This window comes from Mycteria americana, chromosome 1 (genome assembly GCF_035582795.1).
Source record: "Mycteria americana isolate JAX WOST 10 ecotype Jacksonville Zoo and Gardens chromosome 1, USCA_MyAme_1.0, whole genome shotgun sequence".
In the NCBI taxonomy this organism is placed as follows: domain Eukaryota; kingdom Metazoa; phylum Chordata; class Aves; order Ciconiiformes; family Ciconiidae; genus Mycteria; species Mycteria americana.
The window spans coordinates 51,472,054-51,485,755 of record NC_134365.1 but is presented as its reverse complement, the minus strand read 5'-3'; the positions used below and the strand labels follow the sequence as shown (position 1 = coordinate 51,485,755).

The following is a 13,702-nucleotide window of genomic DNA, read 5'->3' as shown; positions in this document are numbered from 1 at the left end:
GAGGTGAGCAAAAGGAGTTTAATGACTTTTCTAGGACACTGGTCTTCATGGTGCCATCTGCGACACATGTTGAACACATGTGCTCATCAACACTTCACAGCCAAGCGACTGTGGCGCTTGATCTAATTCTAGGATAACAGCTTTGGGTGGCATACAAAGACACTAATATTAGAGAGAAGAAGTGAAAACTGAGTATTTCTGATCCAGAAGTGAAGCTATTTGGCTCACAAAAGCAAGGGCTTGGTTGCTGACGGACTCACTGACATCATCACAGAGTATTCATAAATAGAGGCAAACAAAGGAAAACACTGTTTTGTGCTTTTTTTCTTCACATCTGTTCCGAAGCTCAGTTCAGCCCAATCTTCTCTCAACAAGAAGGGTTTAAGCGCATCTCAGGGCCTTGGTGCGCTACTGGCCCGTTCATTTCATGTGGCAAACTCTGCAGTTGTGTCTGTGTGGGGGGGTATGGGTGAGAGAGAGAAAGAGAGCGAGAGAGAGAGATGGTTCAATGCAACTTCCTTTAGTGCACGGCATATCACGGGTGGAATTTCACAGTGAAGGATATCACAGCAATGTTGTTCAGTGCACTATTGTACTTTAGAGAAAGAGATGATTAATTTAAAGCCCTTGAAAAGGACTGTTTCTTAAGAGCCTGATCTTTTCTTTTGTACTTCAGTCTTCCACCCCAAGATATTACTGGTTTACTCCAGGAATTCCTAAGGGCTTATGTTAGTTTCCACAGCTAATGAGAAATGACCAGTCTTTACTCTCACTTTGGGTAGTGTCCCAAATTACTTCAGATGCTATCAACAATCTGATTAAATAATGATTGAGAAATTTTTAAATGCAGGAAGGCCATAATCATCATCCCTTCAGGCCTCTTGTATCGCACAGCTCTCAGTGTTGCACACTGATTAATATTTTAAGTAATATGCTGTTGCAAAGAGTTTTATAACCCTTTTGAGTAAGTCAGAAACAAGATGCCATTACCAGAGGGAGTGAGCAGGGCTTATTCCTAAGGAATGCGTATTGTATAAATTAGGTAATGGTATTATAAATCCTAAGGACCTTGTTTTTAAAATTAATCTAGTTATTTTGGATGCTTAATTTGAGACCCTAAAAGATTATTTCAATTCATGGGCAGTATTTTGTGAAACTCAGGCCTTGGATGTTGTCTCTAAGTTGGGCAAACTCTAGTAGAGAGTAAGGAGATTGTTGACTGAAAGCTGTCTTTCCAGAAGAGATCGTTCTCACTCTATTCGACTCAGTGGCAACACTCACTTTCTGTAAGCTCAATACCTACCTTTTTTCTTTAACCTGAGAAAGTAGGAGTAGGAAAGATAGCGAGTAGGAGTAATAGACAATTTTAGAACTCTAGCATTAGAAAACCTGAAATGTGTCCATCTTTGCAAATGGTCATAATCCATAGCACAGTGATTTTTATAGGCTACCTTTTTATTTACATTTGATATACATGCAGGAAGTCTGCATAATTTCTGCTTTAATTTCTATTTCTGTTGTGCCAAACTAGCCAAGCCTAACAACAGCCCTCCCCCAAAATAAGGCCTTTACAGTTTACCTTGGTTGACAGAAGCTTTGTCAGATACATTTCTTTCACTTTGAATTTTTGCTTTCCTTTGTGACCTGCTCCTTTCACATCTTTGTTTGCTTCGGAGTCTGGTAAAATCTGTTGTGAAGAGATTAGAGAGATTACACAGATACACAAATACAGCTCAGTATTAAATCCACCACTTAACAGTGTAATGACTGAACTCACCAAATGACAGTGTTCATCCGAGTAGTCCACATCTAAACAACAGAAAGCAGAGAGCAAACAGGCATTAATGAAACACACAGCTACAAGCTTGTGAATTCTGCTGGGCTCTGGGCTGTGCAGCAGGGTGCATGCCAGGATGCTGAGCAAGCAGGCTCAGCATCCTGCTTTGCTGCCTGCAGCGTGGGGGTAGCCTCTGAGAAATGCACAGGTCCTGGCTCACCTCCCCAGTGCCAACCTGTAGCTCAGACCACTAAGCTAGGGCACCATCATCTGCTGCAGGGGTAAGGTGGCAGCAAATCGCAGCTCCTCTGAAAGGAGGACCACAGACAGCAAATGAGATGATTGCACTGGTTTAGTCTCTAAGAGTACTCAGTGCAGGCGGGCTGAGGTCAGGCTTGAAAGCAATGGCTGAGAACAGACAACCCTGTTCTTGCTGAGGGAGAGAACAATGCCACCCCAGTGACTGGCACCTCAGGGACACATCTCTCCTAACTTTAGATGTCCACTTTGACGGTGAGGTGAATCACATGCTAGGAGTGTCCGTTTCTCCCCAGGGGCTACAGAAAGTCCACCTCCCCTGAGCCACCAGCAGGGCTGGAGCAACCTGCATCACAGGGGTAGGTGAGATGAACTGACCCCTTGTAAGCGCCTGTTGTGGTTTAACCGGGCAGGCAGCTAAACACACAGCTATTCACTATCCCAGCCGAAACCAGGACAGTACCCTTTAACTCCTGACCTGCTGTTGAAACAGCCTAACCAAAGCTTTCAGAAACACAGTCAAGAGAATAAGGAAAATTCCAAAACTGCGGGTTTTTTGATATGCCTGTCTCTGAACAGTGCACCGCTATGTCTGTGATGCACAATGCCGGGCACCGGAGCAGGGCGTGTTCCCTGTGTTGGTCTCAGCAGTCAGCACTTTGTGTCACCTGGGGTTCCCTACCTTGCTTTCCTGCCTGTGAGTCTATCTTTAAGCATTCATTTGCCGAGGACTGTAAGTCCTTCTGTCCTTCTTTCCTTTGCCTTCTTCCCTCCTCCTAGGCCTACTGTGCCTGCCAGAGGCCCAGAGCCAAGGTAACATGGCTATTCATTTGGCTCAGCTATATCAAAGTGCCAATTTTTCTGACCTCCTATTGACCAAGATACCACCCGTCATAGCTCAGCTCTCTGCATTCCCAGCCCAGTCTCCACAAAAGAATAAATAGGTTGCAGTTCCTTTGTTACCTGATCGGGTATTTGCCTTCTTTTTAAAGACTTTTATGGTTGCTCCATTTGAAATCTGAAAGCAAAAGCAAAGATACCATGCTGAAACAAAAGTGCCTAGAATTCATGAAACCCTCAGTTTCATTTCCTCTGTCCTTAAGTCTGCGGCAGTGCAGGAGCGTGCCAGCCCGCTTCGTTCTCACCATGGTGTGCATGGCTCTCAGCAGGCAGCCAGGGCTGGGCTTTCAGGCACCGGCAGCAGCTGCAGTTTGTTAGCCCCACCTGGAAAGGTGGGAAGGCAGCTCTTCCAACAAACCGGCCTTTAAGACCTTTCCCTTTCTTTGATTTTTCTGGTTCAGCCCCTATTTGGACATTTTCGTTTTCATGTACTGCTTTGTGCTGCTTCTTGCACCCATCTTTCTACAGATTGCCTAGGTTGAATTCTCTGGCTCCAGTGCAATAGGATCTTATGGGAAGGTAAGGCAGGGATGGGAACACAGGGATGATTTCTCTTCTGGCTCCCTTTCTTCCAGCTCAGTCCATTCCCACCATGCCCTATGGAAGGGCCATGTTGAGGATCTAGCCTGGTGCTCCCAAGAACTATTTTCAAACTGAGCAAAATATTTATGGTCCGTGGACCGTAAGGTCAAGATCCATATCTAGCTATCTTGGGATCTCTATGAAAAATCTTCCCCCCCTCCTTCCCTGAATTTATAGTGCTGCCAGGATGGTAACTAGTATCTTTAACAGAAACTGGCAAGTCATGCTTTTATTGTCAAAGAGTAACTCAAAAACGGCTCCCACTGAGAACTACACCACTGCTCTGCTGTCAAATGTTGGGTTTTGCCAAGTGCTAGTGTACTTCCCTCTATAATTACAAAAACAACTGGCCAGTTCTAGGAAGGGATCTCTGCCAAAATAATTTAAGTGTTTTTTAAACCTTGGCAGCCAGCCTGGTCTGAGAAACCAGTTTAAACATTAAGATACTCTATCAAAAGCTGTGTCTTGCGCCAAAGAAATCCGCACTTACACTTGCTCCTGGAAAGTAAGTGCAATCTATTTTATAAGTATGATTTTTTGCAGGGTTTCCATTTATCATACAGCGTTTCAGAGCTCTTTCAGATAACACAGAGCACTTTAAAACCACACTACAAGTGGGAGTATGCTCTAAGGCTAGCTTGTGAGGTGACACAAACACCCTGAGAGTCCTCCTACTTGGCCCTGAAGATAGGCAAACAGGAACAGGGCTACCCAGCAGCTTACTCCCTCCCAGAGCGGCGTGGGCAATACACTGCCTCCACTCTCTCTCCAAGAAGCAGGAGAGCAGCTCAATGCTGAAATGTGTTGGCTCCTGTCCTGAGGGAGACAGGCAGAGCTCGGAGGGAGAACCGTGCTTCCTTCCAGGAACCAGAGGCGTTGGTGCAGTGCAGCCATGATCCAAGCCTCCACTTGGGGTTTTATTTCTGGGACAAATGCTGAGTGGAATGTGCTTTCCCTTCTTTATCATTACTGCACTGGCCATACTTGCTGTTTCTTTCAGATAAGAAAAAAAAAAAGCCCTTCTTTTTGGGTCCTGCTGCCTAAATCACTTTTCATGGTGGGCTGCTCCCATGGGCACCTCAAAACATCCTTACTTTGTCAGGTGCATTACTGAGGGGGACAAACAGGGAGAGGGGAGATCTGTTCAGATCCACACAACACAGAATACAGATACTTTGCAAAACAGAAGATGTACTAGTGTGGCTCTATGCCTCTTCCTTGTTCTCCAGGCCTCCTGTCCTCCCTATAATCCAGTTCTGGTCACACATTCAGATCACACATTCAGATTCACTCTCTGGGGCTGTGCCTGCTCCTGGAATGTGCAGTGCTACTACAGGTTGAGAAATTTGAGATCTGTGACTGGACAGCAGATCTGAAAGCAGTTCTCTAGCTCTCTTCTTGTGTGGGAAATAGTACATCATGATAATCAGGAACTTTCTTGTCAAGGCTCGTGGTTATTCTCATGCAAACAATAGTGCAGACCTCATAAATAATCACATAATAACCCTACTAAAAAATTGGAGCACACAAGTCAGAGACACATGAAAGTCTAATAAGAGTACAATGGATTTTTCTCCCTTCAGAAACACCACCAAAAAAATGCTAACATCCCCTACTTGCACATTTTAAAAAACAGTGTAGAGACTAAGTCTGCTTTTTCAACAGTGGTTGGTGATTCCAAGACCTTTACAACACAACCCTCATGCTCCAGTATCTTAAAAAGATTTGATGGTACTTCCCAGTTTCAAAAATCTGGTATTTTCTAGCATTTAAGGCTGGCAAACAAACAAACAAACAAACAAAATCCAGGCTTGCCACAAAACTCTAGGCACTGTTGAAATGTAAGTTGGAATTCCTCAGGCAACGTGACTACCCTCACACTGTGTATGCAACGTTCCCTTTTCTTGCTAACTAGACACCTTTACATTCCTTTTTGCATTAATATGCATACAAGAAAATAAACTAGATATGCTAATGGCTGATACATGCCACTAAGCCACTGCCTAAAATGCCACTAAGCTTCTGCCTAAAACGTACATTAATTTGTCAGTGTCAGAAAAAGTGAACTAAAATATCTAACAGATACCCAGCACAATTTCCATAAAGCAGCTGCTGAGCTATAATTAGTGTAGTTACAGCTTTGCAAAAACAACTGAACCTCCAACCTAACTTGCATCTGCCTGCAGAAACCACAGACGAAAACAAGGGCTGGGACAAAGATGCCCAGGGATGACAGTGACCAACTGGAGCAGGCTCATTTGCCATGAGGTATGGCACCCATGAGCCACAGCATACCATATGCTCAAGAAGTGCAGAAAAGCTGCCAGGTAAAATTAGGGAGCACTTGCAATAGCTGCCTGCAGTAGAGAGGGCGGGTACTATCAGATTAGACAGAAGTTCAAATACCTAATCATATTCAAATCTACATTGACCTTTGCTGCATAGACTCTGACTGCAATGCTACAATGTCCTAATTTGTACAAAATCTTTACAAGTGGAGTGGAGGAAGTCCCACGTTAATCTATAGACAAGATTCAAGAGAGGCACAGGAAAAGCTGTGTTTAAGACACTGGATGGTGACTTAGGACATCGGGGTTCACTGCTGCCTCCCCAGGAGGTAAGGAGAGCAACAAATGCCTACAGAAATCTGTAAAGTGACTCCAAATGAGCTTGCTCCAGATCTGTGCAGGCTTGTGCTGCGCCCAAGCTACAAACAGTCCTGCTAGGAGTCCTTGTTCCTCTCCGTGGATGGCACTGTATTTGCTCATGCAGACAGCAACGTGTTCAGGGCTGGGCTCAGCTTTCTCAGCACCATGCTGCATTGCATGGCACAGACCTACTCTCACAGCAAAACTTCTAAATAAATAAAAATTGATTATCATGTCAAGAGCCAGACTTTCAAATTCAACACGGCATGAAGAAAGCTCACTAAAAGCACTCAGCATACTAACCTCATTTCCAAAATCTATCTGTAAGCATCAAAATGTGAGCTACCGTATCACCTGAGGCCAATCATCTGTTGCACGTTTTACCCCAGCTTCTCACCCTCTATTTTGACTAGTGTCAGTGGAAACTCCTTAGACAGGCAACACTGCTTGCTATGCTTTTGCAATGTGCTACACCCAGAAGGGCTCTGCCACCAGTTGCAGCCTTGTGTGTTGTTGCAATGATGGACAGATTATTGCATCATTGAAAAAGACTGGTTTACAGGTGCAATTGGAACCAGAGGGGAAAACTTATGGTACAAGTGGCGACAGTAGATGGAAGCAGAAACAGAGAGAAAAAAGGAAGGAGACTGACACAGGAGGTCTTAAGAGCGAGCAAACTCATCAGTCTGGCTCTTTTTATTCTGACTCTCAATGAGCTTTCACAAGTATCACTACCGTCTGTTCAGATAATCAAAATATGAGGTGGGAAGAGGTAAACAATTGCTCATGGTGCAACAAGAACTCAGCAGCAGAGACTAGAAAAGACTCAAGGCAATGTTCATTGCTGGAAATCAGATGCTGTTTTAACTGAACTGCTCAACAGAAGTAACAGTTTACCTGGTATGCTTGAACCAAGCAACCCTGCAACAAGCAAACCTCTGAAAAGTAACAGAAAACATATGACTCATTGGCAAGAAAGTTGTCTGTCACACATTTCTTTCCTTCTGTTGATGATGCTCAGCTATCTTTTCAAGATTTTGATCCATCAAGATACTTCTGTGCAGACAGCATTTGGGAGTTGGGGAGAAACTGCTTCTCGATCCATTGGTATGGCTTCTGTGCTTACCTCGTAATGACCGATGGTATTTAGCTTCCTTATCCCATCCTCCATCACCTCTGAGGAACCATCAATATCTAACAATTCTCTTTGCTGCTCCTCAGACACAAGTTCTGCAATATGACAGCAACAGAAAACAATTACATCCCAATGGTATTCTCACTGTGCAGATGTTTGTAAAGCAAAACACCTCCTCATTATTTTTGGACCAGTGGCTCCCAACTGAGCTGTTTCTCTCTGTCCTTGTGCTAGGTCACAAGAGTGGTTTTGCACTCCTACACTACAGATTCCTTTTCTGGGGTGACAGCCTGGGTGGCTTCCTTTATTGTAGGCTATTGGTGCTTCACTTTTTGTTGGTCAAGGCAGAGTTTTTGGAGGTGCTAAAATGAGCACTAAAATGAGCTGTACAACACTTGCCATGGTATTCATGAAGGGCGGTCAGATGGTGGTAGATATAAACATCAGATATGAAAGCAAATTATCATCACTTGTCAACATAGTGTCTCAGAAGGTGAGGAAATATCAACATCTTAGGGAGCAAGTCTGGGAGGTGACAAATGCCAACAATGTAGAGTTTGTTAGATTTCCTATTGGAGCACGTGGGAAGTGGTATGGTGGCAACTACAGGCTTTTATCTGACCTTGGGCTCTTGAAAACCCAACAAGAAAAGGTGGGTCGACTCACCTGCTGGAACAGCCTTATTTACATCTGTAGATATTGTGCGTATCTTTGAGAGTCACATGCGAACTATTATATAAACCTAATCTGACTGTAAATAAACTATATTTGTGGGTTCTCCTGATCAAGGGAAACATAGGCCTGTTGGAAGGAAGGGCGGTAGGAGGGATAGTAGATAAGGACTAAAGTACTTAGTAATCATGACTTGTCATCCTACCCGCTGACAAAATTTATCAAGTGGCTGTACTTGGGTGGATGGGCCACCTTATTTAACCCAGAAAAGGAACATATAAATTATACATGTTCAATAAATAACATGTGTTTGTTAACTGCATGCTGAAGTCCTTGCAGAAGTGAAGCAGATGTAGTTCCAATGTTCTAACTGGTAGCACAAATGATCTAGTATTTCCCTAGAAATTCCTTACAAAAGCTATGTTCTGCCTAAATGCTAAAAAAATCAAAGCCAAAGGTAGGAATTCCTAACAAGAAAACTCCACAGACAGATCATTGAACTCCATGAAAATATAACACAGTGACGCTCTCTTACCAAGACCAATTTCATCCAGCTGAAGACCATAGAGAAAGCCATTCTTATTAAGGAAAGCCTGAAGGCTCTTCTCCTTGGCTTGGCCTATGGTGTCACAGTCGAGAACATTAACTTGGATAGTTTGACAGGCATCTCCACTCTCATTTTCTGGGATTTTTTCAAAGATAATGTTCACTGTCTGGGGAAAGAAACACATGTTATTCTGACTTACAGGGAACACCTGGCATGGGAAACCTACAAACTCCTGACAGCAAACCTGAAAGATTTTCAGCATGTTTATTATTAAAGCTATTTCAAATAAAGATTATTTGAAGGAATTACACAATGAAGCATTTAGAATTCCTCGTGTCTGAAGAATCAAAGATATATAGCTATATATTTCCAAAAGTGTATTTTGTATTCTGCTTTTGTGCAAATCTATTTCAGTGAATTACCAAAAAAAGACAAGAGACCAGGAAAGATTACAATGCATGTTCTAAAAAAGCAGGTCTTTTATTTAAAATGAATGCCTTAAAAGCAAAACTGTAAGCAACTAGAGATCTGATAAGGTTGCTAAGTAAGTCGTCATGGTAAGCATGATTGATTTTGAGTGGATAGGAAGCAGTGTTAAAATTCGTATTGACACCAGCAGATTATGCTGAGTGCCTTATATCATACAAAAAAATACACCTCCACTGGAGATGTCAGTGTCCGTTTGCACACAGCTGTGTCTCTAGAGGCAACAGAGACAGGGCTACTGCAGAAGCAGTGGCAAGGGAAAGCATGTTGCAGCAGAGAGAACCCAAAGTGGTCCAGATCTGCACAGAAAAGTGTAATTTGTTCTATTAGTTATTACTCCAGGTCAAACACCCACATGACCTGTCCAGTTACAACACCACTGCCCTTGAGCTCACAGCTACTCTTAGCTGGGACACAACTCATCTGCTGGGCTGCACACAAGGTGCGTATGGGCTAGAGGGAGGTGCCAATGAGACTGCGTGACCATCTCCAGGGAACGTTTTTAGTCAGGTTGTATTTCTGGTCAGGTCAGGCAGATCAACTGCCAAAAGGCAGGGGAAAAAGGGATGAGCACAGAATTGCTAGTGCTGAGCAACAATAGCAATCATTTCCAGTGCTGCAGCCTGCTCCTGGCAGAGAAATCACTGTTCAGCTACACGGATACAGACATTCTGCTGGACATGTCTTGGGACAGAATTAGAACAAGTGTTTTAGGTGCCAGCACTTGACTGCAAGTGGCAGAGGAAAATCTATGAACACGAACCGTTCTGACTGTTGGACATTTCTGGCATAATAGATATCTTTTGACTGAAATGAGAGGACTGCAGGTATGACTCAGTGAAGGAGTGATCGTTAAAAGAGGAAGCAACTAAAAATTTTTTTTTTCCTGCTGTCATGTGAAGGAAAGAACTTCTGTCCAGGTTGCTGCAGGGACAACTTTTCTCTCTTCTTAGAAAAATAGGTAGTTATTAATAGTTGTAGAATACTATTTTCTGCTTTATTACCCAGCAAGAGTGGAAATTACAACACACTGGTGGTGAAAAAAAGTAGTCCAATGAGACATAAGCTAACTTTACTGTTTCTACAGAAGCAGAAGGAGTATTAAAAACAGGGTTGCAAAACTATGAAGATCAGGATTTAACAAAGACGAGGACGTAACGGAAGTAACAGAGTATAACTTCATCAGGACACCCGAGATGTTTAATTGTGAGGAAAATGAGTCCATGGAAAGGACAGACGGAACAGAAGAGGAGTAGATGTGGGAATGGTGCCTGCAGAAGCAGCAGACTGGATGCCATGCCTCAGGTTGGGTTTTCATGCGGAAAATTAGTAAAAAAATATATTGGCACAGGAATGAGGGAGTCATGCTTGGTTAGGCCCACAGACCAACTGAACAGACAGCAGTCCCTGTCCTTGAGTTTGATTGCCCTGAGGTCATGGTCTTGTAGGATAAAAATGTGGACAGGGACTAACTGTATTTTGTCTTTGGAAAACTCATTTAATCAAAGTCTTCGTCTCTTTTAGTCTCTGAACTGATCTTTCTGGAGTAGCTACTCACACTTTAACTGATGTTGATTTGTCTTTACATCCTTGGAAACATTCCTTCCTTTAGTTGATCCTTTCCTCCTAACATTATTCCTACACTGCAATATTCATGTTCCTGCTTCTCCTTCATTTCCTCTTCCTTTCAGACTGTCAAGAGAAACTGTCTTTTTCTCTGCTGCAATTCCTTTTCAGCACATGCTCTTACACAGATTGCACATAAATGTGCAGCCTCTTCAGTTACTAGCATGTGAGAGTCCTCCCATCCCTGCTCAACAAATTGTAGGATGACAGGACTGTAAAAAGTCCAGTCCTTTATGTAGGTGGAATAAAAGTCATTTATGGACTCCTTAATCGAAAGTATCCACAATGTGAGGATAATAATAACACTTCACGACTCAAAGAAGTGGTCAGATGGGAAGAAATATTTAAACGCATAAAAGTCTCTAACCAAGAGAGCCAGACAGTTTTGCTGATATGATTTCCTGCATAAGTTAATCTTAAGTGATGAAGCAATTGATGGGGAGCTAGGAAAGCCAATTATTATTAAGTCTTCCCTCTGCAGCTGAAGTTTTCATAAATCAGATTCAACCTGTCTGACAGCACAATCCCTGGCTTTAGAAACCATTAATCAGAAGCTGACAGTCACAATCACTGCATTTAGACACAAAGTGTAGAACTGGAAAAAGAGTCAGAAATGACTGTAAAATTATGAAAGCCCTTTTATGATCAGGTCTGAAGGTCAGAAAACATTTATGAGAAATCACAGGAGGACACATGGAAATCACAAGGAAACATCATCAGGCCCCTTTCTAAGCTCTCTCACTTTGCAAAGGAAACAAAAATACAAGTTAACTTAGGGAAAGATTCAGGAGGAAATTACAGGACACGTAGTTCAACCTAGTAATATTTAGAGTTGAGACTTCATGCACTAGAAATTCGTGATTAGGAACACAAAGTCACAGTGCTCTTCAGCAAAGGCTTAACACAGGTTGCAAGAATTGCTAAAGGCTTCTTAAGGAGAACAAGGCAAGCACCTGCAACTACTTGTATAGGAACTAGCTTGGAACCTAGCTAAAAGACAGGAACAAATTTTAAAAACATTTTTTCACTCATGCAGTGACAGAAATAATGACATTTGAAGACAATGTTTACAGATGGTTTTTCAGATTTGTAGTTTTCTTGAAAATGAGTTTCAAACAATGAATTATTTAGTAAAGCTATTAATAACCATAGCAGATAATAAATGAGATGCAGTTTAATAAAGAAATATGATAACAGCATATTTTCTTAGAAGTAAAGAAAAATCATCGGGGATATTCAAGGGCTCTTACTCATTACCCTGTTCTCTATTCAGCTATGCATCTGAACAAAGCATATTTCCATTTATCAGACAGACTGCAAAAACAAGAAAAACTTTTGATTGGTAAAAGTTAAAGAATTTATGTAAAGGAGACAGCACCATGATGTACAGCACAACAAAACTGCCTTAAACCTACTCCCCTGTCTCCCAGACTATGAAATACAATAAACAGGAAAAATCAGATTGATTGTATGATCCTTCTGTAGCAGCCAGAATAGTTACCCATAAAGAGGTTACAGAACAGCTAAAAAATTGTCACAGAAAATGTAACAGGAATTAAATTTAGGCTAGATGGGCACTATGCAAAGCAAGGGTTGTACTCTCGATGCTACAGTATGGTACTCAATCTGTATCTAATTCAGAAGACTCTCCTGTAGCCAACATCTGCACTGCTCGCTTCCTAGCAAGGGCTGTTGTGTCCTTTTCTGCTGACGAAAATCCCCATATGTCACATGCTTTTAATAGCTTCCTTATCTCTCACAAAGTGTGCCTAATAATACCACAACCATGGTGTCTTATTAGGAAATTGGGTTCCCTGGCTCTGCTTTACTCCCTTACAGCCCTCCCACTTCTTTTAACACCCTTCTTTTAACTCGTAGAGCAGTTGAACACTTTAAACAACCTTCCACCACGTGGCTTTGCTTCACTTCCAATAAAAGGTTGTTGGCTGAACAGGTGAATGAGATCATTTCTTCCCATCTAAAAATGCAAACTCATTTCAGCAAAGAATTCAACAGCCCAAATCCCTTTTTTAAAATAAGAAGTGACTATTCAAAAGAATGCCAGAGCACCAAGTCTACCACATGAAGAAGTTCCCCCTGGTTTTCCACAAGAGAGATTCCACCGAGAACTTCTCCCATGCCAGGCTGGCATTGTGTAGCTTTTCTATTTAAAATGAAACACTTCAGTGAAATGCTAACACTCAGCTGTGCACCGCACTTCTTTATCAGTCATTGAGCAAATTATCCACTGAGGGGGGCAGCTGCTTGTCCGTCTGTGAGAAAGCAGGCTTGCTTCTTCAGCCTGCAAAAAGGCTCCACAACACATCCATGTCTCTTTCAAGGCAGTTTTATTTCTCAATACTCAAATATAAGCACAGTGTGAAACCACACAGCTCCTCAGCTCATACTAGACCAGTGCTTTCAGAAGCATCTTTCCTTCAATTCCTCTGCTTGAGTATTTACTTCAGCAGCCCATCTCTGTTCAATATCTGACCCTTTCCAGCAGAGAGGGGTAACAGTAGAGGGTTGGCTGGCCCCAAGGTCCGTGGCCTTTTTAAAAAAGGCATGGGGCCCAGCCAAGGGCCAGCTCTAATACAATTCAAACCCAACATCTTTCTTAGTTCTCTTTTTTCCCTGTTAAAATGGCATGAATTTTAGAAAATCTCTCCTGTCCTTCCTTTTTTCTCTATGCCCAGTGCTTCTTCCTCCTCCTGCCCCCAGAGAGAGTTTATCTGCATAGTGGTGTGTTTAGGAGAAGACCTGTGGAGCTCCCCCTGATTTTCAGGAGCCTGTCCGTATCCTGCTTTTATTGGTTTGGAACTAAAGTCTCAATCCTGAAAGGAGAGATTCGCATGCAGAGTTTGTGCCCTGCCACTGATTTGAGAGTTGAACTCCCTACCAGATGCATCCCTGCATCTTCAAGTGCCTACACAGCTTAAAACTCTGCACACTGAGTGTCTGCAGATGTGCTTCAGTATCTTTCTATCACCCTCTTTTTGGCTGTGTTTTTGTACTTTGCTCTGGACAGGTAGGTTTTAATGTACTGCTACTGTAGGGCTGTGGAAAGGGGC

General features: G+C 42.6%; 1 protein-coding gene across 1 annotated transcript in view; it reads right to left on the bottom strand.

The window, feature by feature from the left end:
- PLXNC1 (plexin C1) overlaps window positions 1–13,702 on the bottom strand; it is a 73,043-nt gene that overhangs the window by 8,294 nt on the left and 51,047 nt on the right. The window contains exons 22-26 of the mRNA XM_075497154.1: window positions 8,508–8,685; window positions 7,292–7,395; window positions 2,999–3,053; window positions 1,778–1,809; window positions 1,580–1,687 (exon numbers count right to left, since the gene is read on the bottom strand). Coding sequence (XP_075353269.1) covers window positions 1,580–1,687; window positions 1,778–1,809; window positions 2,999–3,053; window positions 7,292–7,395; window positions 8,508–8,685 — 477 coding nt within the window. The remainder of the gene's footprint in view (window positions 1–1,579; window positions 1,688–1,777; window positions 1,810–2,998; window positions 3,054–7,291; window positions 7,396–8,507; window positions 8,686–13,702) is intronic.